Source organism: Hemibagrus wyckioides, linkage group LG13 (genome assembly GCF_019097595.1).
Source record: "Hemibagrus wyckioides isolate EC202008001 linkage group LG13, SWU_Hwy_1.0, whole genome shotgun sequence".
Classification (NCBI taxonomy): Eukaryota; Metazoa; Chordata; class Actinopteri; order Siluriformes; family Bagridae; genus Hemibagrus; species Hemibagrus wyckioides.
In genome coordinates this window covers 15724454-15751413 of record NC_080722.1, presented here as the reverse complement: position 1 = coordinate 15751413, position 26960 = coordinate 15724454, and the positions used below count along the sequence as shown (strand labels likewise).

Sequence of the window (26960 nt, the reverse complement as noted above, 5' to 3'; positions counted from 1 at the left end):
ATACACATAAAGCTCTGGAAAAAAAAAAAAAGAGACCACTGCCCAATCTCCAGATTTGAACCCTATTGAAAACCTCTGGAATGTCATCAAGAGGAAGATGGATGTTCACAAACCATCAAGCAAAGCTGAGCTGTTTGTGTTTTTTGCAAAAAGAGTGGTATAAAGTTCCCCAACAGCAATGTGAAAAACTGGTGGAGAGCATGGAGCCAAAACACATGCAAATCAGGGTTATTCCACCAAATACTGATTTCTTAATGTTATTTAGCCAAAGCATTAACACAATTTGTTTACAAATAATTTGCATTTTGTTTTATTTGACTTATTAAAGCTCTGTAAATACTGCATGATCTTGGGTTATTTTGATGTGTTGTCATTTCCTTTAAATATACACTCGAAATAACAATAGTTATATTTTGAATTTAGGAGAAATATTGTCAGCAGTTCACAAAAAATGAAACAAAACTGTTCATCTCACCAATACATGAACCTGGAAGAAAATAACATAAGAAACTCATTATTTTGCAGTGGTCTCTTATTTTTTTCTTCCAGAGCTGTATATCCCACTCATCTGACCAGTCCTCTCCAGCAAGTAGCCTAGTTACACAATAGCAAGTGCAAGTGCTCATGTAAGGGCTACAAATTTGGCCCTCTGCTGGCCAGTTCAGGTACTGTAGAAGAAGAAATACTCTTAACATTTAATAAAAACATTTAGAGAGAATACAAGATTGAAAAAAAAATTCAAAATCAGAATTCATTTCCATCTTTTATTTTTTTCCTTTTTTTTCTTTTTAAAAAATAACAATTTTCAAATATTCTGAACTCTGAATCCCAACTGATGTCCAGGAGATCAGCCATGAAATCAGAGTAGATAAAGGCTTGAGTCTAAAACATGTACCTCAATTACAGCAATGCATAGAGTAAGGTGAACATCACCAAACCCATTTCCCAGCAGAGTTTTTTTTTTGGGTTGGAGGTTTCCTTAGACCAGAACACTGGCCGGGTCAGCATAAGTGCAAAGTTGAAAGCACTGGCATTTGGTAAAGTATTCCAAAGCCAGTCTTAGAAAGTAGGTGAAGAATATCTCTCTGCTTAATCCTTCTTCCCATCATGTGCCCATGTCTCTCAGTGCCAGCAGGGAAAGTATGGTGGAGTGACAGCGATATGGCATGAGGGAAGCAACCCACATAGTTAAACACTGTCTTTCTGGATAAGTCCAGAAAATCCTGACATATAGAAACGGCCAGGATTCAAATACTATTTATTCAAGACTATAAGTAAACAGCTGTGAGCTTAAAACCCTCATTACATAGCCCCCTCAAACAGCTGGTGCAATCATTTGAATTGGAGGTGTCAACACTTGACATAAATACAATGATGATGTTTTTTTTGGGGGGGATAAGGTTAATACATTACTTTTTTAGAGAAAATATGAACACAGTGCACTGTACCATATTTATGTTTGGTTGAGGGTGTAGGGGCTAATACTCAGTGCTTTAGTAGACTTATTAAACAAGTGAATGATTAAATATCATCCACCAGTTTAAATGGTTTTAGCATTTGAAACAGCATGTATTTTGGAGTGTGTGCGTGTGTAAAGGCTGTACACTGTATATGAGCAAAGGTGCTAGGTTGCATTGTATCTGCTAAGCAATTAAGACCAAAGCTACAAACAAGAGTCCCAGTGGAGCTGCAGATCTGAACTGTCCAAAAAGTCTGCTGAGAAAACACTGGGAGGTGTGTGAGAACTCAGAGGAACTAGGATTGTCCCTCCTGTGCTGCTCCCTCCTCCCATGGATAAGTCCAGCCAGTCCATGCCATCAAGCACGGGGTCTTCGAAGTCCAGGCTGGTGGGATGGGGGGAGAAGCTCAGCTCACTAGTGTCCATTGGGGAATGGGGATGATCAAGAATACTAGAAGTGCTCAGCATTTGGTTGTGGAGGTCGTCGATCAGTGTCAGCGGACCATCAGGTTCCACGCCAAGCAGTGGGGACCCTGTGGTGCTCTCCAGGAAGTCCTCCAGGCGGCCGGTTCCTGAGTAGGGCCGTTGATGTGTGTCAGGAGGCTGATGGGATGGGATGGGGTCAGCTGGAGAAGTGGGGGGTGAGAGATGAAGCGGGGAGGATGGAGGAGAGGGAGGGTCGGAGTGTAGCTCTGAGAGAGAAGGGTCTGGATTGGCCTTGAATCCCTCCGAGATTTCTGGTTCAGGTGAAGGAAGAGGCAGAGAACAGCACATAATTAGAGTCATGAAATTATTATTTATGAATTTTTGTTTCACTACATGTCAAACTCTATGTGACAAACAAAATCTGAATTTGAATGAACTATAGGCACGTTTCCACTGAGATGCTGGAACCTTTGGAGGAACTAAAGGGTTGTGGAACTTTCTATATGAAAACGACAAGAGTTCCTGTGTTGCATTTCCTCTGCACTTCAGAGACCATGACCATATATAAATTCAGAATATCAATTTTACATTTATTTATATACATTTATTTTTCATCACTTCTGTAAAAATAAGAGATTATATTTGAACAATCCACACTCAGTATGGCAAGCTTCACATCAACAGTTCCTGGTACACAGAAAAGGGCCAAATCTGAAAAATGAACTGAGAAGATTCATCTAACTCTAGCCAGGGGCCCAACACTGATAAACATTCCTCCAGAAAAAGCATGCTTTACATTCCTGAATTCCTGAAAAGGTTCCTACAGTGAAAATGTACCTTATATCTATACACAAAACATATTTGACATTTTTTTCTTACCTCCACTCTTAATGAGAATGTCAAAAAGATCGTCTATATGATTGTTGGAACCATTCTCCTGTGGGAGCAAGAACATTATTTTAATCTATAGGTCTGCTTCACAGTTAGGAAAAGAGAAAGATTGATTAAAATATAGCAATGGAGCAGACAAAGCAGATGCAGATGAACAAAGTGCAAAGAGAGAGTCATACTTTGACATGATGGGGGTTATGGAAATCCGGTTTTGGAGATGGAGGTGTAAATAAAGTGTGTCGGTCAAAGCTTGGACACACCTCTCCCTGTAAGAGAGGGAGATAGATCATGGTGGAAAAGGAAATGGGAGGGATACAAAAAGGGGAAAATAAGATGTGAAACAGGAAGTGTTATAAGATGTTATGAGCAAATGAAATGCAAAGCTGGCTGGATTGGTTAATACTGTACCTTGAGAGAAGTAGGGGAGGTGGGCTCGATGAGAGGGTGGGGTTCTTCACTGAGGCAAAAAGGATGAAGATTGGGTGGAGCCGACACTGGCTGACTTGACTCCTGAACAAAAGGAGTTTGTAAGTGCAGTCCTGCCTTTTGTACCTGGAAACAGAGTTAAGGCTCATTATATACTGCAATACTTTTAGATTTAAAGCATTTCGAAAAATAAGTTGCATCTGCACTCTCAGTCAGTTTACCAGCTGTAACATTCAGCTTATAATAAACCATACTACACCATCAGTGTTAAATCCATATTCACATACTTTGGAGGTGGACTGTTTGACAGGAGCCGTTTGTTGGGGCTGTTGAGATTTGTTCAGAGGATGTGAAGCCTTGTTATCTGATTGGCTGGGGAGCTTGACCGGTGTGGACTGCATTCTCTGAAATAAAAAAGGCACCATAAGTGAAACAGCATAAAAACTATACCTGCATAGGTTAATACAATCATACACATTACCTGTAGGATGCGTCCATTGGTGTTGTTTTGTGGAGATTCACTGTTCCGGTTATCCACACTGTTATTGGTAAGGGCAATGAGGTAATGGTTGCCATTGCCATCGGTGATAAGAGTGGGTGCTGGATGAGCTTTGAGAAGATCCAGTGGGAACGATGTGGTCACTTGAGTGCCTGTTTGTTGGTTGACAAACACTTGGGAGACCTATAAGAAAATAGACATTAAGCATGACTGACAAGATCCATACAAATTTCACTGTTTTATGGAAGTACTAGGCTTTATTTAAAATGGAATTAACTAGTGTGGTAACAAATGTAACAGTCTGTAACAGTAAATAATCATTTTATAATAAACATGAATAAGCCATGCAAGAAGTGCTTAGTCAAATCTCAGAAGCAGGGATGCCTTACCAACTACTATTAAATACATTCTGTACCAATTGTTCATTACGCACAATAACTTGACTGACCTGTTGTGTCTGTAACGGTTGTTGTTTCTGCTGCTGCTGTTTTTGTGGCCTCTGCTGCTTCCTTTGATTGGCCTGTAGCTGCTTCTGTTGGCTCTGCTGGATAATGAGCTGCTGCAGCTTCTGTTGTTGCAGTGGCTGTGTTGGCTGCTGCTGTTTTGTCTGCTCTGACTGCATTTGCTGCTGCACTTGCAGTCGGTGGATCTGCTGCAGTTTGAGCAGTGTCTGCTGAGAACATTGTGTTTGCATCTTTCTCTGAGGTTGGGGAGGCAGCTCTGTCTCCATGTCCTCTTTTGCTTCCTCTTTTATCTTCACACCCTCTCTGTTGGCCAGAACTACTCCTTCACTCTTGACCGATAGATCCATTCCCTCTACGGTCGGTCCACGCTTGCCCTGTTCAAGCTGTGAGCGCAGGGTCTCCACAAGCTGCTGTTTCTGCCTTAGCATGCGGGTCAGCTGCTCGATTTGCTTATCCTTCTCTTGTAGCATCTGGTCTTTGTCCAGCAAAAGTGCTGAGGGTGCCAGTAGAGCTGTCATTGGTGGCTCCTGAGGCTGAGTAGCTAAAGAAGGGACAGCAGTGGGGTGGGACATACAGCATGCCGACTGCCCGAGAGGCTCCTCTTTAACTGGGGACGGATGCTCTGAGGATGGGTGCAGGCTCAGCTGAGTAAGAGGTGAGCTAACCTATTAAAGGTTAGGAAGAGAGGTTGACATTAAATAATTATAGATCAATACGCCTTCTTGTTAAGAATGGACAGTACCATATACAGTAGTATTTAGCAATATATTAAAACATGAACTGAAAAATTTGATGTGAAATATTGTAAGGTCAGCCTGGAACAATAGTACCATTATGAAACAAATCTAAAGACACTTCCTGAGTGAAAACAGAACCAACCATTTCTCCAAACACATCCCCATTACAGCTGGTCTCATCAGCACTCATTCCAGCCACTGAGCGTTCAGATGGTGTAGGTGATACTGGAGGGGATGAGCTTGTACTGTTGAATCGTGTGATTTGGGGCAGGGCTGCAGCTTGAATGCCACTGTTCACTGCCACCGGATAGGCTGCCACCTTCCCGATGGTGTCTTTCGATTGGTGTGTGCCAGGGACAGAGGTGGGGGACTGAGCTGCCATTTCCTGAGGTGGAACCGCTTTCACAGGTCCAGACCCTACCACTGCCATTGCTGCACCACCATTCTGTTCCTGGTAGTTCTTCAGTCTCTCTATGAGGTCGTTCTTAGTGCCAGACACCGTCAGACCTCTCAGCTTCAGCTCCTGTTTAAGCTCTGCAACCTAAAATAGAAGTACATGAATAATAATGTACTTTATAATGCATTGTGAAAGTGACCCATTGGAAAGCTGGCTTACTTTGAATTCATCCAAGTTTGCAGGCAATGCTCCTGGCTTCAACCCTGCTGCCACTGGCTGGCTTGAACGATTAGCTCCATTCTGAGTGGCTGTGGCAGCAGATGAGGAGACTGATCGAGATGGAGAGGGGCCAGAATTAGCCGTTTGCTGCTGCTGCGGCTGCTGTTCTGAAGGAAGTCTGAAAGTATAACGACAGAACATCAACATTCCTGCTTGCTGTGGAAAGGTTAAACACCAGTGTTCTTCATCTGTACTGCCATCTAAAAATATACATCCCAAAAATATAAATCTCCCAAATTAAGAACTCACTTTGGTGGAGCAGGTAGGATGGTGTGATAGTTGTAGTGCTGCTGCTGCTGGCTGATGATCTGGAGTTGGAGGAAGAGCTGCTGTTGGTGGAGGATCTTGGCATAAGATGAATCCAGCTGGGGAGGGGGCTCACGGTCATTCTTCTGATCAGGAGGAATGTACTGGTGATACTTGAGCTTCTTCACCTTAGGTTTGTTCTCTTTAGGCTTCTTAGTCCGCTGAACAGAACGATCAACGCTAGACTTTGACTGGGACTGCTGCAGAAATAATACATGAAGACAAAAAGTTAATGGTGAGAAAAGGGAAAATAACATGAGATAGCTAAGATAAATGATTGATCTGTAAGAATGTGTTCATGCTAGATGTCACTGACTTTGGCAGTTCCAGTGGGAGGACGGGCACATGCAACCATTGAAGTTCCATTGGTCAGGTTTTGTGAAGAAGAGGACTCAGGGGCATTAAGAGACGGCGCAGCTTGTGTAAGGAACTGGAAATTGCAATTGATATGTTAGTTACTTTACTTATCTACATGATATTTTTATTCTCATGCTCCCACAGTCTTGTACTGCAGTATCAAAATGCATCATTTAATGTCTTCTATATTACTGATTATTCTTTTAATGTATAATTAACAAGTATGTAAAATAAGTTTGGAAACCGGTCCCTTTACCTGTGTGGGTGAGGGGTTTCTGTTTAGATTAAGCATATCAGAGGGGGAGTGCTGAGGGACAGAGCCAAGTGGAGAGTCCTGACTGCCTGGCTGTTCAGGAGAAAGGCCATCACTGCTGTCCTCATCCAGTGAAGAATTCTCACCCTTTGGAGAGCCTGTACCTATGAGAATGATAAGAAAGAAACAGAATCTCTGTATAAATTTAGAATAAGCCTATTACATAATACTACTATAACTGACTGATGTTGAGAGTGAAGAGACTTTTCTTATGACATGTATTTCTGTGGTAAAATGCTGACCTAAGAGTGTAGGCACAGGCAGGATGTTCTTATGGATGAGCTCAATAGGGCCGGGCCGGTGAGAGATTTTGTCGTTGAGGTCATCAGCCAGACGAGCCCTCTTTAGTTTCAGTTGTTTGGCCTGCAGAGAGGGCTCTACTGACGTCTCTGGGGGTGGGGCAGAGGCAAGTTTTGAGAGATTGCAAGCAGAAAGCATGTACAGAACAACAACAACCCTCCTCCAGAATCTCACAAAATTCATTTAATACATTACATTGTATTTAATCTCAGATTTTGGAAAAAAAAAAATGTAATAGTTTGTTTCTGTTCATCCTAAGCATTTCTGAGATGTTTTGCTTTTCAAATACAGAAATGTAGCAGCACTGAGAGCAAAGCAAGTAATAGCCATTATGGCACAAACAGAAATGGCCTCCTTTCTACATCTGCACACAAAATGATTTGACAAAAAAACAGCTGATAGCATATCTTCCCTCACAGTTGACTTTCTCAGTTAGAGAGAACTGTCCCATGTAACTTACCCTCCAGTATGTGCATCCTCACCAGCTCAGACCTCTCTGGCCTACTCCTGATCTTTCTCTTCAGATAGTCCTCAGTCTAGACGGAAGAGGTGAGATTGCAGACAGATAAATGTCACCTGGTTGTATGTGATGTACAAAGCCTCAAAATAGTAACCTTATTAAAAAATAAACCTTAATTTCTGCTCTTAGTCAAACCAAAGGGTCTATAAAAATGACTTACCCGTGCTCTCTCAAGACTTTTTCTCTGCTCATGAAAGGCAGCAGGACTCTTCAATGCTGCAGGCAGAAAAAAGGTGTGCTTACAGTTTAACTGCACCAGTCAGAAGTGACATCGAGGAAAGCAGAATTGTCTAGTTTTATACAACACCAGATGAGTTTTAAACTGAGAAAGGAACCTATAATGGGGGACTTGCTACAAAACACCAAGGTAAAGGGAAAACCAGGCTCCTGTGACAGAAACAGAGATGTTTTGTCTTATGGCCTAATTTAAATCGAACAGTTTTTAACTCCAGAGATTAGAGGGGAAACACAAATGCTTGCAATGCAGAGAGCCTCCCAGGATTAAAGCTGTACCAGGACATTTCTAGTCCAATCATCTTACACAGTTCACCTAAAATGTAATAACACTAGTGTGTGGATAAAATATAAATGTGAAAAAATTACAAAAAGTATCAAAATTTCAGAGAAAATGTGTCAAAAAGTAAATCTAACGGGGGGAAAAAATCCCCACTTTTCAAGACAACAATAACTCTAAATATTCCACATACTATACATAACAATGGGAAATGACAGTGTGGCAGTTACATGTTGTGTAATAGAGCCGATTGGGTAACAGCTGATGATATTTCCTCACTGAGAGGGCTGGACACTGACCCAATCATGATATTTACAATTAAGACGTCCAGATGAAACTAATGTTTTTTTTATTTAGCACATAAGAGGACACATGAATATAACATGACAGCTGAAACACCCTCCTAGCACCTGTTGTTTGTCTCTGCCTCCTCTTTCATTAAATTACTTTAGTTGCTTTTGAGCATGTGGCTGTCAATTTGAGATGGAGTTGTTTGCGATTCTGTGACATCTTTTCAAATTCATTATAAACAGTGCGGGTTAAATGGCAGATGGGACCTGCAGGAAGCTTTAATCGTGTTAACTACGTTGTTAAATTACGGCCTGCATGTTATGGAAGCCATTTTCACTGCTACAGAGTTTAGTTGTACTTCCTGCTGCGGCACTTCCTCCTTCACACTGATAGGCAGAACAGAGAGTAGTGTGAACAGTATGCCTCCTCCTGACTGAAGAGCAGAACCCAGAATACGGAAGTGGAAACCGAGGGGGAAGCAGGACCACCAGATAACACACGCAGGCCCTTTTCACAATGACTGAGCATACATTAAAAGCCAGGCAAAAGACAAACATAGACATAGACCCCCATTTGCTAAACCCTTCAAGAGAACCAAACAATGATTTTGACAATGACTGGCATGTAGTATTGAAAATATAGGTTAGCTTACATTTTACCATCACATTTACTTTAAATTAGTTATTAAAGGATCAGGATGTGTAATCTAAGCAAAGTGATGGCAAACACAGCTGAACTGTGCTGAAATTTTAGCTTTACAGGTCTAAGCAGTAGCACTGGAAGTTACAGAGACCAAGTCTTGCAAAACGCTTCATCTGAAGCAACTGTAAAACCCTTCCTTAGTTTTCAGGTTTGCTGCGCTGTTTGTAAACTGCCAACAATATTTTTTGTACTCTTGCACTCAGGCAAACACACATATATATATATATATATATATATATATATATATAGGCTTTGTTAAGGATTCTTCAACACTACACGCATTAACGCATCTTAACATTTAACATAATATGCCTCACTGATGCGTGGCTGGACTTTTTTTTTTGCAAAACGAACAGAACCCATCTGCAATATTAAACACAAATATAATTTAAGCAGTACAGCTGAATGGCAGAAAGAGCAGAGGAAATGAACTTACGCGGCATGATTCCTTGGCTGACGAGCTCCTCTCGTGTCCTCCGCTGCTGTAGTTTGATTTGGAGGACTGCATGAGGACAGAAGAGCAGCGTTAGACAATTTAAATACGCTTAACAATCACATCAGATTGGCTATGTTACGATGTTTTGCCTCTCGGTGGCTTCTTCAAATTCATGCGTCTTAAAGATTGTCTACACATGTGTGAAATACGTGTTGCTGGGTCTCGGCTTCAGTAACACACAGAGGGGAGGGACCGTGACAGTGTAGGCTGTTTGCTCTTACACACTTCCTGTTTCTTCATTTTAACTTTTGTTTGATTCAAAAAGTGTAGCATGCAGTGCCAAAGAGAGGAGAGTCTGGGGCAAAAACAGGAACATATGGAGCATCGGTTTTGTATACAAATAATTATGCTTGCTTGATACATTCAATGTACAAAATGATCAGTGTATCATTGCTTGATACATTGATCATTTTGTACATAATATTACAGGGACAGTCACATTTACTCCAATTATATAATTACCAGACTTGCCAAACTTTACACAAAGTTTGTATAACCAGAGTTTCACTCAAGAAGAGCATATTGAAACCCTGCCCCCTTTGCCCCATTTCATGCTTTAAACATGTATAAATTGTCTGATGGGAGGAAATTTGTGGTTAAGTGTTCCAAACAAGAATTATTTTCAGTTGCAGTAGATGTGCATGGATACCACAAAAGCTTAAAGAACGCCAAAACAAACTGCATAATTTAGACGCTGTGGTAAGACATCCTCTGCTGACCTTTAGATATCAAGAATGATATGATTGTAGTTTTAAATTTGCAGTCGCAGGTATTTCCGTTATTTCAGGTATTGGTTGATCAAATTCATGTTTGTAGTGACACATATGTTACAGACGGAGATTACGTAGAAAAAATGCCGGAATCATTCCTTAGTTATATTCATAATCAGGCATACTATATACAATCCACTCTGAACAGACCAATTCCTTTGTTTTTTCTATACACAGAAGACTTTTGCTATTAAAAGATGAATATGATATGACGGAACAGAACTTAAAGCATGGCATCTATAGTGGCAGCACACCAGTCCTGTTGGTGATCAAAACAATAGATACAGATAGTCTTAAATTACAGCAAATAATACTTGGTCTGGTTGTGTATCACCACACATTGCATTCTTTGGTGCCGGTTTTCCAGGGTTTTACCAGAGCTTGTTTTATTTATTTGTTTGTTTTTTTTTCTCCCTTCAGTCTCCTCTTCAGGAGGTGAAATGAATGTTCAAGTGGCTTATGGTCTTATTGTGATTGTCGTCACCAGTCTGAAAACATTTTGCGTTGTCAGTGTGTTTTGAGTTACTGTCTTATTGCATGATAAGAAACTTCTACTCTGAAACTCGGTGAGACCAGTGGATTGTTCAAATGGTGAATTGCGATATCTTCACCTCTGCCCTGAGGAGGCTGTTGATGTCAGTGACCGCTGTTCTGGGGGTTTTCTTCACAGCTCTCACAATGCTTCTATCATCAAATGCTGATATTTTCCTTGGCTGACCTGTTCAATGCCTGATCGTTCAAAATAACCTTGAAATGGCTTGTTTTTCTTACACAGACAGTTCTCTGGTGTTTATTTTGGTTTATCCTTTTCAACAACAAATGCAGTATTCACAGGCGAAACATGGGGCTCAAAACAGGATTAGATATTCAGAGCTAGTAACTGTTTAAACAATGAATCTAACAGAGCGCACAAGTGCAACAAGAAACACCTGTCAGGTAAATGTTCCAGTATTTCTGATCACTTCTCAGATAGGTATAAACAGATGTAAATACTGACACAATTAAGATTAAAATTCATTCTTCTTTTGATCTCAAACCCAAATGACTTCAGTGTGGAGCAAAAACAAAAGATAATGGCCTTGGTGTGTTAATAATTTTATATCATTTTCTGGAAAGGCTGAAATCCTTGGTGGATTATATAGCCAGACACACCTGTCATCATAATGCAATGACATCATTATGGTCATGCAGTTGCTGTGTTTACTGATCAGCTGTTCTGACCTTCATAGACACTGTATCATGGGGTTTAGTGCTAGGCTTTATTGAGCAACAGTACCATTCACTCACAGTGCACTGTACACACACGTGCCAAACAACAGCTGAAGGCCAAAACACACCAAACACTGCACAGCACTGCGAAAGATACTTTTATGAATATATAAGTCGTGCCCTTGGGTCTATTTTTCCACTCTCCCTTGTGAAGTGAATTCTTTTGTTCGTTCCACTGTTATTTTGCGTCATCTAAATTCTTCTCATTTTTACTTTAACAGTAGCCTTTGAAAATCCAAACCCCTCCCTCCTACCACCACTATTTCTGTCCCAATTGCACCACTAAAGAAATACAACCCTCAGCACCCCATACCTCACTGGGACTGGAGACAGGAACTGTTACTCTGAATCATTCAGACACCTTATAACAACAGCTCTCTCTCCTTTTATAATAAAGGAAGGAACTGACAAGAACAGAAGTACCATTGGCCAGATGCAAAATCTCTGGCAACCTGGTCTTTAGGAGCCTACAGACGGAAAGAATCAAGAGCCCAACCCTGCAGCGGCCAACTGGGTTAATCGCTAAGCTTGCCAGTTGGTGAGCTCAATTAAACAAGGCTCTTGCCCTCAAAGACCCTGAACAGGCAAAACACATAGGTCATGCCAGCTCTCACTCTTGGCTTCACACTCAAGTGTGAATATTAGGGGAATGAACTCAGCTTTAAGATTTTACACTAGACCTCATATGCTAAACCAACCTAGGCATTAACTGAAGGAAAATGCAAATGTATTTAACATGGCTAAATGAAAAACAAAGTCACACAACCGCATTCTACTGTGTTTATTGTTCAAATGAAAAGTGAAAGAATGGGCCTACCTTCTTTAAGGCTATGATAAGCATGTCTGTCGTAATCCAGCCTCAGTGGCTGGTTATCTTTATCAGTTCTGTTTGGTTGATCCTCAAAAGAGGCTGTATCAAAGTGGAAGCAATGGTTGGTGTCCAGCATGACTGAATCCAGCATTGACGATACTGATCCTGCTATGGTCTCAATTTAGCATGGAGACTAAGAAAGCAGGAATCAGAAACCAGTATCACAGCTGCTTTCCTGAGGTGTGAAAAGTCGCATTTGCAGTGGCTCACAGAAGGAAATTTATCCTTAATAATTATGATTTGTTCAAAATAAGTGCCGAATTTTTTTTTTTTCCAACTCAAAGATTAAGAAGTTCAGACTATGAATAGCACACAAGTTCCACTTCTGTCTAGTCAAAATGACCACTCGCCTCTGCTTCTCCTTCTCCTCTGCCTTTCCTCTTTTCTTGTAGCAGGGGCAACTGACAATTCTCCAGACTGAACATAGAGGCTTTACCCATGAATTACATCCAGAGAACTGAGCAAAAAAGTGAGATGTAAAGCAAAGAGGACAGGGACATGCTACTAGAAAACCCTGTCTCAGAACACCTTTCGCTCTCTCCCACACACACACACACACACACAGACAGTTAGAGGAAGAGATTACTGAGGGGCAATGACTGCACTGTCCTCCTCAGCTGTTGCCATTCGTTCACTCATTACAACCTGCAGTCTCTTACTGATATCAGATTACACCAACCCAAACTAAACCAACCACTTGCATATTAGACACACTAAAAACAAGGACTTTTAACAAACCTATAAATGACCTTTATGTAGTATTAACCTACATAATATTAGATTTGTGATATATAACAACTTAGCTGACCTATAAAAGCAGTTAAAAAAAGATTGAGCAGCCCACTACCAACACCGGATATTAATGGGCTGTTCATAGTTCATATTGCAAGACAGAGATCATGTTTTTATCATTATGTTGCACTGTACAGTGACATAGTAGCTCTTTGTTGAAGTACAACTCGATCGTGAATGACAGGAAGATCAGGGACAGAATGAGAATCTCCTATGACCTTTGTACTCCTGCCATAGGGCAAGGTGCAGGAGTTTCAGGGAGCATTTCCAGCTCCTGACAAGCATCCATGTGTGTTCTCAATCCTCTGTGTAGCTCCTGCAGATTTCACCCCCCACCACCACCCCACCCCTTGGGTCCTCTCCCAGTTTTAAATAGTATGGCCAGCTGGCCAAAACACTCTATATTCAGCTTAGTATCACCTGTGCAACCACTGGATAGAATTACTCACATATATTACTACACTAAGACATGCACAATTAGTCTGACACGCATTTACATATGCAGAATTAAAAAAAAGAAACTGCACAAAAGCTGATAGTCATGCCAGACTTATTCAAAAGTATAGATACTCATTTCTCATAATCATACAGTAGCACTTCTTCAGACTGTGAAGTCAATTTCCAATACACTACGGGGCTTTCCAGTCCAAGATGAACTGAAATTTAGAAAGGTGGTTATGTCAAGAAAAAGCAGTCATTAGTGCATTCACAGTGCATCAGTCCTCTGATATTATGTATTTAGAAAACTTTAGATGGATGATATGCTTTGAAATGATATAACCTGGTATAATTCCCATTGGATAAATGAATGACATTTTCAAAAGGTTTTGCTGGATCTGTGTTGTCCACGAGAGTTTTAAGGGGGTAACAGACTCTGTTAGGTAGGCTGAATCAACCAACGTAGGAAAATGTACAATAACGTTTTTTTACCACCTCTCTGCAGCTGAATAGCAGCAAAAGTATAAAGACTGGCCAAGGCCAACAGACCTCAGGCAAAAATGTAGACACGTCATACTGCATCACACTGTATACAGTCAAGACCAAATGAACAGAGAAGCCCGAAAGCAACAAGACGTGCATCTGAAAATGTTGGCTTCATTCAGTGACTTGTATCTTATTGCTGGAGATAGTCAAAGATGCAATTAGAAAAGTAGTGACAAAAGTTGTGAGTTACCCAATTTGACCGTATAAAGTCTGCTTCATCAATAAATATGCAGTCCATATTCAAGCACTGAAGACTGTAAACACACTTCATTTCGGTTTCTGTGCCACCTTTTGCTCTCTGCCTTCTTTAAAACACCCCAAAATACTCAATTTAATTTGAGAGTGTTCCAGGAGTGAAAATACCTGCATATACTCCTAAGTATAGGAGTAAACACAGTCATTTCTAAAATTGTTGTATTTAAACTATTTTTACTTTATGCAGCTTACATACCAGCCCTGACTATAGATCTGCTTTAGTGAACATCTGGTTCATATGTCTGCAGTTTGTACAAACGTAAAAGGTACAGTAACACATATTTTAATGCTGCCTGAAAGTGTTGAGAATAATATCACACCAGCCCACAGCTGTTAACATGCACTGACACACCACCTTGGCCAAACACAGCATAAAGCAGGAAACAAAGTCCACTAGTGCCAGAGGTCCACAGCTACACAAAGAACAATGAAAAGACAGACAGTAAAGAAAAAACACACCTTAATGATTATAATGACTAATGCAGTATTAGGCCTGCAGGAGTCATTACTAATTTATTGTTTTATAATGCTGCAGGTTTAATACGTAATGGTAGCATGAATAAACAATCAAACATAAGTTACTTTGGCAACAAGAATGTTCACACATTGGCTGAATTTGCAATTAAAGCCCAATCATAAACAGTTTTAACAGCCACTAGACTATTAAAACTGAAATGCTGCTGAGTAAGTGTTAGTGACCTCAAATTTGTTTCGGAGATCTGAGACAGAGTTTAAACAGAGCGCTTGCTGAGGAAACAGTGCTCTGTCTTGTAATGGGTTTTTAAGTGTATTAAACTTTGAGTAACTCTTAAATCACTACATTCTTCTAAACATCCCTCCCTGTTTTCCCGCACATGCATGCCATGTTTTCCTGGCCATGCTGTCCAGCACTGAGGAAGGAAGGGGAGTTCATTAACCCCTGTAACACAGAGCTTTAACCTGGAATCATGCTAAAAAAATAATACGCAATTTCCTGAAGTCTGGTGATACTGTGTTCACCAGGTACAAGGCCTAGAAAGTTGTATGCATATTCCATGACTCCTGTTGTTGGTGTGTTTGTTTTCATCTTCCCTCAATCAGCTTCTGTGTTCAAAATTCACATTATTGTTCAATAGCCTCTATTGTTCAAGTTCCCTCTTTTATATTCTTTGTCCAGAAAACCACTTATAAAGCTTTTTGTGGTTCGGCATATCAAATGGAGTTATTCATTTTTATATGACCATTTTCTGTCCATTTCATTATCCATTACAATTAAAATGGATCATTATTTTCCCTGTGCTTTTCAGACAAATAGATAATTAGCCTCTGTTCTGATTGGCTGACCGCATGTGAAATGAGATATTCTCCACTGCCACTTACAACATGTGCTGAATTGTACACTGGAAATCACTAGAAGATGAAAAAATGGAATCTTATTCGACTCCATGTTTGGGCCACAATCTGATCCAAGAAATTGTCTGAAAAGATAATGAGCACAGCAAGCGGACAGTGCAACCGGCTGCTTTATATAGAGAGAAGGTGAGGGCTGAATACAAATTGTATATTATAGCCATCATTCCTCTGGTAAATACATGATATATGATATATGGTACTCACAGACACCCTGAGACGATACACAGCCTGAATTAAGGACAATTATAACAGTTAATTAAATGGACTACCTAAAGGTGGCACATTTTGACAAAACCTACACTGTATCATGTATCGTTCAATAAGCAGGCCTAGTTAAAATGTACTGGGGGAAAACAAATCTGTACAGCTCAGACTGGCACTGAAACGAGCAAACACAAAAGCGTGTAATCAATCACCCACTACTTTCTGATCTTGATAGCGTAGAACATTTAGCTCCGGTTTTGTAAACGTAATGCCACAACAACCATAAGACATAAAAAATATGATGTCTGTGCAGATTAGGTAGTAATGTATGGGCTGGAGACAGAAAAGCAATGATTGAATATATGAATAGAAACAGAAAAGCGTTTCTGAGCCAGAAACAATTATGCTTTTCACAATATAACAATATAAAAGATATTCATGACATTCATTTTATTACTCTCTCCTCCTTACACTTGTTCCTTAAGGTTTCTAGTTTCACAGTTCAGAGCATTAATACAGTAATAAAACAAAAACAAAATTACATAAAAGATCACTTTAGAACACAAGAGAATAGGTACAGATGGCAAACGTGGTGTGGATGAAAAAAAATACTATCTTACTATCTTGAGTGAAGTAAGGAAAGAAAAGGACAGGAAAGAAAATAAGGATGATCTGCTTGGCTCCATGAAGTGATATGAGGCAGTGTAAGGATCAGGGTGTATTCAGAAAGTTATGTTTTAGACAAAGTTCAGATTTAGGCTCTTAGTTTTCATTTGAATATCAATATAATGCAGTAACCACAAAATAGCACAAAGACAATTTAGTGTTCAAATCTTTTCTTAGAAACCTGCTTACTTATAGACAGAAATCACTGCTGTGCACTTACATACCAGAACAGCAACACAAGGTTCTCTATCAGTGTGGAATACGCAGACGATGACTTAACAGAAAGTCCTTCTCGTTGTTTGCTACTGATAAACTGTTCCTGGTATCCCTGTGCAACAGTCATGTTTACAAGAAATGAATATAAAGAAATAACAGATTCAGGAGAGATATTTATTAATGAGGTAAGCCAATGACAACGAACACTCACTACCACTGAGATATGTGCACAGGACTTATAAAAGTGTAGAAGACATGATAAAGTAGCCAGCATTTTTTTTTACATAAAAGCTGATAGATTCATTACTATACACTGTGTTGAATATGACTGACTGAAATGTTTGTTTAGTATACCAGAAGCAGGTTTCAAAATGGCTGCCATCCTCCAACCAGCTGTTCACCTCGAGTTCTGCTCAGTATACATAATGTACTTTTTGCTTCAGCATATTAAAGCAAAGCTGAATTAGTCATTAGGCCCCAAACAAAAAAACTCTGCATCCAGGAGCAGTTATCCATCTTTCTATATGCATGCTGGATTCAATTTCACTGAACCTCCAAACACACTAGAGATAACCAAGGCTCCATCAGAGTACAACTTACTCATCCGTTTGTAAACACATCAACCTAGTTCTGTATGTTCAGAGTCATGGTTTGCAGTTAATAGTTTCTATAGTAATAGAGACTAAGATTCTCAGCTTTACAGCTTGTGCTGCTGCACTTGTTGATATATGTGTCAGATTTAGGTGATAAAATACTTTCGGTAGCTCAGGGATACGATTGTTCCCCTGGCTTCGGTTCACCAAACCAAAATAGAAATCAAGCAAGTCAAAGCAAGTCAGTGCCCTAATGCATTACGTGTGCATGACTTTTTTTGGGGTGTGTGTGTGTGTTAAAAGGGTAGGAGGGGGCTTTTCCCCAGGGAAACTTTCAGCCATTTTGCTTCATTTTGCAATCAGTGTTACTTTGGTTAGGCATGTGCGATGAGGCTGAACGGCATTCATGCACAGTTATGTGTCTCATCTTGTCAGTGCAGATAAAGAAAGGTCTGCTCTTTTTCTTCCTGCTCCCTCATCTTCCCACTCCATCCATCCCACACCATTTTGAGTCTGCAGAAGCGTGCCGGAGCTGGAGTCCATTGCAATGTTACATAACACAAAAAACACACAGAGTAGCTGAGAAAAAAAAAGAAAAGCAGACAGCCTGCTGCCATCTCCTGCTGCCATCTCCTTACAAACCTCTCGCAAAATGACACACACTCAGTGCTCTCAGTGTTTAGAACACGATGCCTCATTAATGTACTGTTTTCCAGAAAAAATAGATTTTTGAAACATTTCTATACTTGAAAATATAAATTATATGAAATTCTTGGAAAGCTGCCTGACATTTCAACCTAATTTGCATCCTAAAATAAGCAGAGTACATATGTGTATAATCGTTCATTATACAGAAGAAGAAAAATAGTAAACATGTGAAAGTGAAATACAGCTTAAAATGTAGCTTAAAAATGTACTAAACTAAACAAACTGAATGCAACTTTGCAATAGCATTTTTTTAAACATTAATTAAGTACCCAACTCCTTCCCCTATTCACGAGCCTAAATATAGTGCCATTAGATGGTAATGTTTCATGTCACACATACTTTGTGTGGGAACTAGAATCTAAAAGTTTCACCAGAACTGAACCTCAGCTACACTCATGTGTGACCTCATGCTTACATTAATGGAAACAGTGAGCAGCAGAACATGAGTAAGGAACGAAAAACATTCTACCATCAATTAAATATAATGCTGTAGACTGGTTGGGTTGGAACTGCACTGTAATGTTTGAGAGGCTGCTCAGGAATTCCTTTGCAAATACTTTTCACAGCGACGTTAAGCCTGGGCTGATCGACATTGCACCTAATAAACCTAACAACCATACTATAAGAGTTAGGGTCAAATACTGTACATATAGCAATGAAGACGATGCATTCATTTATTTCTTTATAAACGCAGACATGCTGTTTAGGTTACAGATTTCCAAAAGCTATCAGCAACCTTCAACACAAAGTTTAGATTTGGATGTACTGCCAGAATAAATGTTACTGATACTGCCAGTGAGAAAACCCAAACAAGTCATCATCTGCACATACTGTGTACTTATTCATCCCAAGGAAAACATATAATAATAATATATATAAAAACAATAAATTAATAAAGCCCACTAAATGAAGCTAAACAGGGTTTTGCATAAAAAAAGGTGAACACTGCTCATAAAAGATGGATCCTGTCCTAGTTCCTAGACGTTACAAGCTGAATCCTGTCTGTGTGAGTATGTGATAGCAAGCTGTCATGTTCTCTCGACATATCCACTGACGAAGGAACACTATCTGCAATACCAGCTACAATGATGTCTTAAATATTACATGGAGCCATAATACCATAACTATCTGATCTCTGTTATAATGTATTAGTAAATCAATACTGGAGCAATGTAATAAGTGAGTTATGGGCACGAGTTACTGGTACTGATATTATGAGTGAAGTGCTTAAGAGCACTCTGGATAAATATAATTAAAACTAGAGAAAGTTCCTTTCACATGAACAAACTGGGCTCTCTTCAGAAATCTGCAAACATAAGCAGAACTTGAACATGAAATGCAGAAGGAAAGAATCCTCAAAAGTAACTATTACCAAAACAGTCCTGATGTAAGATTAGCACCAGGGTCTGCTGATTTCATACATCAGGCCAAAAACTCCCTGCATGTTTTCGGCTTCTTTTTCAGCCGAGTCTACTCTAATAAGGGGTGTGTGTGTGCACAAATTGTTTTTTTCTGTCTGTTTTGAGCCCCACTCCCAGTCCCCCAAGAGCAGACAGCTGGTTTAGAGAGAGAGTGAGAGAGAGAGAGAGAGACACCCGCCCCTTCCAGCTGGAAGGACTTTGGGTACAGCATCATACAGTTTTATTTAGAGTACTCAGAAGGCATCAAGAACAAGCAGATTAAAAATTCTTGAAGTATGCATATGCTGTATTTATGTGTAAATGAGCACTTGGTGAATGCATATAGACTGGTGTGATCAACAAATAAGCACCACACTCCTTTTTTTAGTCATTTAACACCTAATTATTTCCGTTTCCATATTGTGAGGTTTTTTCATGTATTCTGATTTTGTCATTCTGCATAAAATGTTATCGACGGCTTCCTCTAATCAGAGCAGTCTTACAACACAAACAGGTAAATATATATTTTTTTAAAAAAACAATAACATGTTAACTGTTAACGACAGCCACCACACCTGTAACCAGCCTCCTCCTGTAAACTCAATCACAACACAAATAAGAACTGTACCTGCATCTATGGCAATTTCCTACCTTACCTGAAAGCAGAAAATGAATTCACTCACTTGCCAAGTTCAACAATCCATGTGTAGATCAACTCAGTAGAATAAATAAGTGCAATCAATCAACGAAACAAATTAAGAATGAAACAGAGAATGGATGAAGCAAAACATTTGGTGTTGTGAGAAAATAAAATCCAGTGGCTATTGCAGGACCTGTAGAACTCCTCTCTGTACATCTCACCTTTCCTTTGAATGCATCCAGTCTCTCCTGAGTTGGCGTGTGTGTGCACGCCCAGCTCAAGTGGGTGTGTGTCAGTGCAAGTTTTCTAGCTAGTGTCTTCCTTCTGATTCTCCCTTAACCTACACCTCATAGTTTTCCCCTCATCTTGGAAAGGGACTTTAGACTGAAGTTGACATCAACCCGCTGCCTTGTGTCAGACTTTAAAAAGACATAGACAGTACTCAGGCAACAAGAAAAACATTGGTACGCAATGCATTCCAGGTCACCTCTGACCCCTAAAGTGCTCTCTCCTATTTTCTCACTCATTGCTTGGGTATTTGTACAAAGTTACGCAATTCTGTCCCAAGGAAAAAATATCCTGTTTTGGTCCTCTTGTACACCCCTCCCCCAAGCTCTCAACACTTCCTGGAGCTCCTACTCTGGATTAAAGTTTGACTGTATGCTAATACATTTAATGCATGAGCATCTTTCAGATACATTACCTGCAAAACATGTTTTTACTTTATTCAGCAGCCGTGCAAAATACTGCATGAGAAAGGTAAAAGGTAGCAATTACCTGAATAAAGCATTTAAATGATAATGGACAGAAACCCCAGTTAGCAAGTCTAATACCAGAGTGTCTCTGGGTGAAAGACATGAAAGGGGCCCTGCTATAACATGTCTCCAACTATGAGACAGCCTTTAGTAGAAGTACAGCTCCAGGGTAAAAGTGTGAAAGAAAAAGGAGTGGTGGCCAGGAGCTGTGAGATTGGACATGTCCCAAACAGGGAAGCAAAACCCTGTCGCTGCAATTCATTCTCAGCAGAGTTGCAACCTCCACATTGCTGCAGAAAGAGTTCCTAACAACTCAGTACATGCAATTCTCCAGTGGGAAACTTATTCCACCACTACAGTATCCTAAAACAATCAAAATATTTTAAAGGACAAAATAATTTTATATATATCAGAAAGTACATAGTGGGAAAAATGGGAACAGACAGAGAGCCAAACTGACAGCAGCATTATCTGTGTGCTATCGACTCACCATTCTTCCTCTCGCTTAGAGGCAGTAGAATAGGGCCGGACTGAAGCGAAAGCTCCTGTAGCTCGCTGGTCACAGCCTCGCTTTGAGGGCTGGGAGCAGTGCCTGAGGCTGAAGCAGCCACCATCCTGATGGCACTCAGCTCTGTCCCAGCCCGCTCCTCCTGCGCTGCCAGCGTGATGGGTGAGGGACAACAAACACACCTGTGAAAGGATGCAATTGGAGAATAATCATGAGCGGGGATTCAATTCACCTGTTTTCATAAACATCTTGAAATGATTATAAGGGAAACTTGAATGCAAACACCAGAAATTCAGAATAAAGGTCAGACCACACCTTAAAACTGCAAATATGCTTTCACATTTGGACGAGGGGGGAAAAGTGTCTGCATCACTAAAGATGTGATGATATAAAGAGATTACTATGAACAATAAATATGAAGAATGTTTTTGGATTGCTTTTGATTACATTGCTGGTGCTGCCAGATCCATTACCACTAGCAAACCACTGCACTTAAATGAATCACATACTACTTTAGCTGCTCTAATAAATTCTTAAAAATGTAAAAGTACTTGCAGAAAGCTCACTGTGAAATAAGGAGCCATATGGCGGGCTCAGGCATGCCTCATGGTGTGCAGCCCCAGTTGTGCAATAACAACTCTAAGAACACACATGCCCCAAAAAACATCAGCTATAAAACTTGAGTCCTCCAGCAGTTTGTATATGGTAAAAAAAAAAAAAAGGAAAAAAAAAAAAAGCCTGTCTTGTTCATCAATAGGTGCGTTTACATGGACACTTGTAATCCGATCGTAACAGGACTAGAAGCACAATCAGATTACAAAAGTGTCATGTAAACACGTCAATCGGATGGAATTTGCCACATCCGATTAAAATTTCAATCGGATGGTAAGGGGTGGTTTAAACCATTTTTAGTCCGATTGAGAGGACATGTAAACACTTAATCGGATGGAATATGTTCCTGGAAAGTTCTGCGCATGTGCAATGACGCAAGAATGACGTACGGATGTTTTCGTGGACTGTGCGCATGTCAGAAGATCTAATCCGATTCTAATCATGCGTCATGTAAACGCGCATAACAATCTGATTACTTATAGTAAAATAAGTATATAATTATATACCGCGTTCATGTAAACGCTGCGATCGGATTTGTCAATCTGATTGAATTCAGTCCGATCTGATTAAAAAGTGTCCATGTAAACGCACCTAATGACCTCTATATCTGAGAACTTGCTAGATCTCCTAAAATTTGGTCTGACTAATTTCCCTGAAGAATATATTTTCAGGGTTAAAACATTGAATGCTTTGGTCACGATGAGTTCAATGGAGGTTTTTGTTTATATAGCAATTATTAGAACCTGTTTGCAGGTTTACTCTGCTGAAAAAGTAGGTCTAAGAAGGACAAAAATAGCTAGCGTAACCAAAAATAATTAGTGTGGCGAACAACGTCATGGAATTACAGGAAGAAATATTTGCCACTGGAAGTTTAGTCTAACAAAACTGAACAAAGTTTGCATGAAAATCTGTTAATGTGAATGCTGTTTGCGTGGACCAGAAAGTGCACCACTGTACCAAACCAGAGGAAACCTGTAGGAGGTGGTCCGAGTTCATTGGCACTGGAATTGTGCTGCAATTTCCATGAACATGAAAGCAACTGGTATACACAAAGGTGTACGTTCCTATCACTCTAATAGCACCAAAAAAGAAATAAATTAGTTAGAAAATAAGGTGAGTCACGTTGTGTTCTCTGTGCGGATTTGTGATGATGTAAGATGATCACAAATATAGTGGAGTTTGATAGAATTGACTAAATCTGAAACCAGACCAATGCTGCAGTGACAATGGAAACAGTCACATTCAGATTCAAGACCACAGCCAACATACCCAGTGTGAAAACCGTCCATGTGTCACTTCAAGTGGTAAACTAGCAACATGATGAAAACTTTCATGAAGACATGTCAAGTTGTGAGCTATTTATTCTCTCAAGTTGCAAGTACTTTAATGTCTACAATCAACATAGTACACACTATGAATACTTGACTAATTAGCAGCACTGGCTCTATGCTCTTTGTGATAGAAAACATGTAACGTGGCAAAAAGAGCAACCAGCAAACCAGTGACCTACAGGTGATGAGTTAACAAGACAATCAACTCCAACACATTTAGAAATCAAAATCACTCAAGGCTTTCCTAAAGTGTGCCATATATTAGCTCTTAGGCTCTCAGTTACACACACACACACACACACACCCTAAACTCCATGTAATGGAATGCAACATCTCAACTAGTCCTGCAGGCAAATGCCTCCAATGGAAACACAGTGTTCCTCAGGAAAAGCAACATTCCCACAATAGACAAAAACACTCCTCTTTAAAACCAATGTCTCTGGCTCTGGCTAAATTGTCTGTACTACTTTCTAAATTGTTTTTATTGCATTTCTGGCCACTTTCCCAACAAATGCTGAGAAGTCAGAATGTGGTTTCAATAACATGTCGACCTTTAAAAATACATCAACCCAAGGATTTTAAGAACAGAAATAAAAATAGTGCTAGAACAGGCATCTGGAAAGCCCTAAAAAAAACTCTAAGGGTCTCTCTAAAGTTCAATATCAACATGAAATACTACAACTACAAAATATTCGATTTCATCTGTAATAACACTTTAATAACACATACAACAGCCTTTGTATAGAAAGCACAACCTTGTATATTGAGAATATCCAATGTGTATTATCAAACGTCGTGCAATGCATCAATTCTTGACCCACTTTAAAGATGAAAACACATTTTCCATGTTCCGTTCTGCTTCCAAATATAAGTCATATAGACTGATGTGAAGTCTGCAAAGTCAATCACTGATTGAATTAGAAGCTGACCCAAATGAAGAATCTGCCTTTTAAAAAAAAAGAAAGTATTAAGCTTATATAAACCAGATCATAGTGACTCCTCAGATATGTTCTTCATGACCTATTCAACATTCCACTCATGAGTTTGTTCATTCAGTATGACTTGTTTGTGGAACTGAGCTTTCATACACAACAGGCAAATGGCAATAGGAAATAGCATGAGCACATACATAAAATATAGTCGAGTTAACACATTTCTGCATGCATCTTGGTACACCATCATTACAACGCAGTCGCCTACAGAGGGGGTTCTCCGTTGCTCATGTATCAGAGAAGATATTTAACCGCATTTTTGCAAATCTCTATTTAAAAACCTACTCGATTTGCTGTATCTGTGTACTCTCCGGAGGCTGTGTGAGCCTCCCGTGGAAGTGAAGGCAGTGTTCAGACATGTAGCCTGAACTCCTATTACAATGTAAAGGGGACGAACACATTCCACACTGTGCAAGTCAACACCTGTCTGAAAAGATCACCTCGAACCATGATGCCTGGGACAAAATGCTTTCTTTCACCTAGCAGGCTGCTGAAACAAAATAGGTCTCTTTTCTTTCCCTGAGAGCGTATGAGGAACCAGATTAACCTGCCAAATCGGTGGATGTGGAACTAGTATACAAGTCGGTTATTAGCGGGATTAATTAGTTTGCGTGTCTGCGTGGTGTGTCTACTGACTTCAAAGATAATTGTTCATCCTGAATGGACGGCAATTTCATGTTATCTGGCATCCGTGTACAGTATGTGTAATCTTAACATGCAGAATATGAACATGTGGTTCATAAATCAGCTCCATAATGTCTACTGCAATCACATACACACACACACACACACATAAAGCACAATAAATATAGTAAATGCACAGTAAGATCAAATTGATGACTACCATAAGTGAACCCCACTGAAAGCACACGGTGAAAGAAGTATATTGTTACTTGAATCATCTTCCTGGCTGACACCGGATGCGGTGGGAGGGAAATGCTGGCTCAGTAAATCAGTAAAAAGACAAAAGATCATCATCTAATCTGATATTTATCATACCATCTGACCTAATATTGCGTGTCGACGGTAGAATTTTTACTGCAATGGCTTTATAATGCACAAGCTGTCACACACCTTATTATTTCTCCCAGGTACCTTTCTCGCTAGACAGTAGGGGGGAAAAAAAAAAGCTGGAGCTCAGCATGTATTGACTGTAAGTAGGTGTGTCCTGTGCTAACATTATTATGGCACAAATCCCTTATGTATTTCTTATCAGATATCAGTATGGATGTGAAAATGTGTGCTCGATGAATATGGAAATTCCCTTGTATGTAAAAGCGCAGTAACACTACAGTTAGCTAGGCTCTTAAAATAATTGTCACGGCGACATGGCAGGAAATGTAACGAGGGGAACAGAAACATCTACACTACAATGCGGACCATATTCACAGCTTGCGTATTACAAACACGAAACGAGTTGAAATCGATATAACAACAACGTTACAGCTGTTTATTCTAACCCTATGCTGCAGCGCCTTTAAGCGCCATGCACTTCAACTACACAAATACTGCATCATTACTTCACTCACAGCGGGCTAGCTTACTGCTAACTACTTATTACACAACTAGCTGCACACTTTCCCCCTAAAGTTCAAAGTAGCGTCTGGAACTTAGCCCGCTATTTCTTAACAACTTACCGGGTTGCGAGGATCTAAATGAAGTTACTAGTGGGATTTTGAAACGCTTCATTTATTCCCGAACCTGTGCCGCCATGGTTAGCACGAAGCTATGCTGCTCAGCGACCCTGACTAAAGCGCCTCCGCAGTGTGTGTACTCCCACTACTTCCGGGTGACCACACAGCCGACTTAGAAATTACGTCAAATATATTTGCGTTTTTTAACGATGACCGCACTTAAAGCTATACATTTTATATAACTGACAATCTTATATAATCGACACTAATCGACAATTTTGACGTTGGATGTGATTTGGGGAAATAAATAAAAGTTGTAATAAACAACAGTAGTAACACACACCGATCAGGCATAACATTATGAACACTGAGACGTGAAGTGAATAACACTGATTATCTCCTGATCATGGCACCTGTTAGTGAGTGGCAGCAAGTGAACATTTTGTTCTCAATGTTGTTCTCAAAAATGGGCAAGCGTAAGGATTTTTGAGTGAGTTTGATGAGGGCCAAATTGTGATGGCTAGACAACAGGATCAGACCCTCTCCAAAACTGCAGCTCATGTGGGGTGTTCCCGGTCTGCAGTGGTCAGTATCTATCAAAAGTATCCTTTAAGTCCTGTACGTATACTTTAAGTCCTTTAAGTTGCGAGGTGGGGCCTCCATCTTACAGGACTTGAAGGATCTTGGTGCCAGATACCACAGCACACCTTCAGGGATCTAGTGGAGTCCATGCCTCGATGAGGTCATGGCTGTTTTTGGTAGCAAAAGGGGAACCAACACAATATTAAGCAGGTCATAATGTTATGCCTGATCGGGGTATATGAGTTTCATAACAAATACGTAAGTGTGATGAGATATAGCCTATTAGCATACTATACTAAGAACTTAGACACTATATGAGGTACTACATCATTTCTTACAGTTGTATTGGTTTATAGACTCGCCCAGTTCTCCGTATCTTCTCCTTATGCGCCATCTACTGGTACCTTAA

General features: G+C 40.0%; 1 protein-coding gene across 5 annotated transcripts; it reads right to left on the bottom strand.

The window, feature by feature from the left end:
- Positions 1-750: 750 nt before the first annotated feature.
- Positions 751-26128, bottom strand: mrtfab (myocardin related transcription factor Ab). 5 transcript variants are annotated; one of them, XM_058406091.1, is made up of 18 exons: positions 25973-26128; positions 21383-21582; positions 9318-9383; positions 7535-7590; positions 7315-7390; positions 6797-6943; positions 6498-6658; positions 6201-6314; positions 5828-6084; positions 5519-5696; positions 5045-5443; positions 4150-4830; positions 3684-3884; positions 3490-3606; positions 3185-3328; positions 2956-3042; positions 2765-2822; positions 751-2196 (listed from the first exon to the last, which is right to left on the bottom strand). In XM_058406091.1, the coding sequence occupies exons 2-18, from the start codon at positions 21504-21506 to the stop codon at positions 1664-1666; spliced, it is 3399 nt and encodes a 1132-aa protein (XP_058262074.1). In that variant the 5' UTR covers positions 21507-21582; positions 25973-26128; the 3' UTR covers positions 751-1663. The 5 variants fall into 5 exon arrangements, with proteins under 5 accessions (XP_058262074.1, XP_058262075.1, XP_058262078.1 ...); XM_058406092.1 differs by lacking the exon at positions 2956-3042; XM_058406095.1 differs by lacking the exons at positions 21383-21582; positions 25973-26128 and adding an exon at positions 20359-20566.
- Positions 26129-26960: the final 832 nt, after the last annotated feature.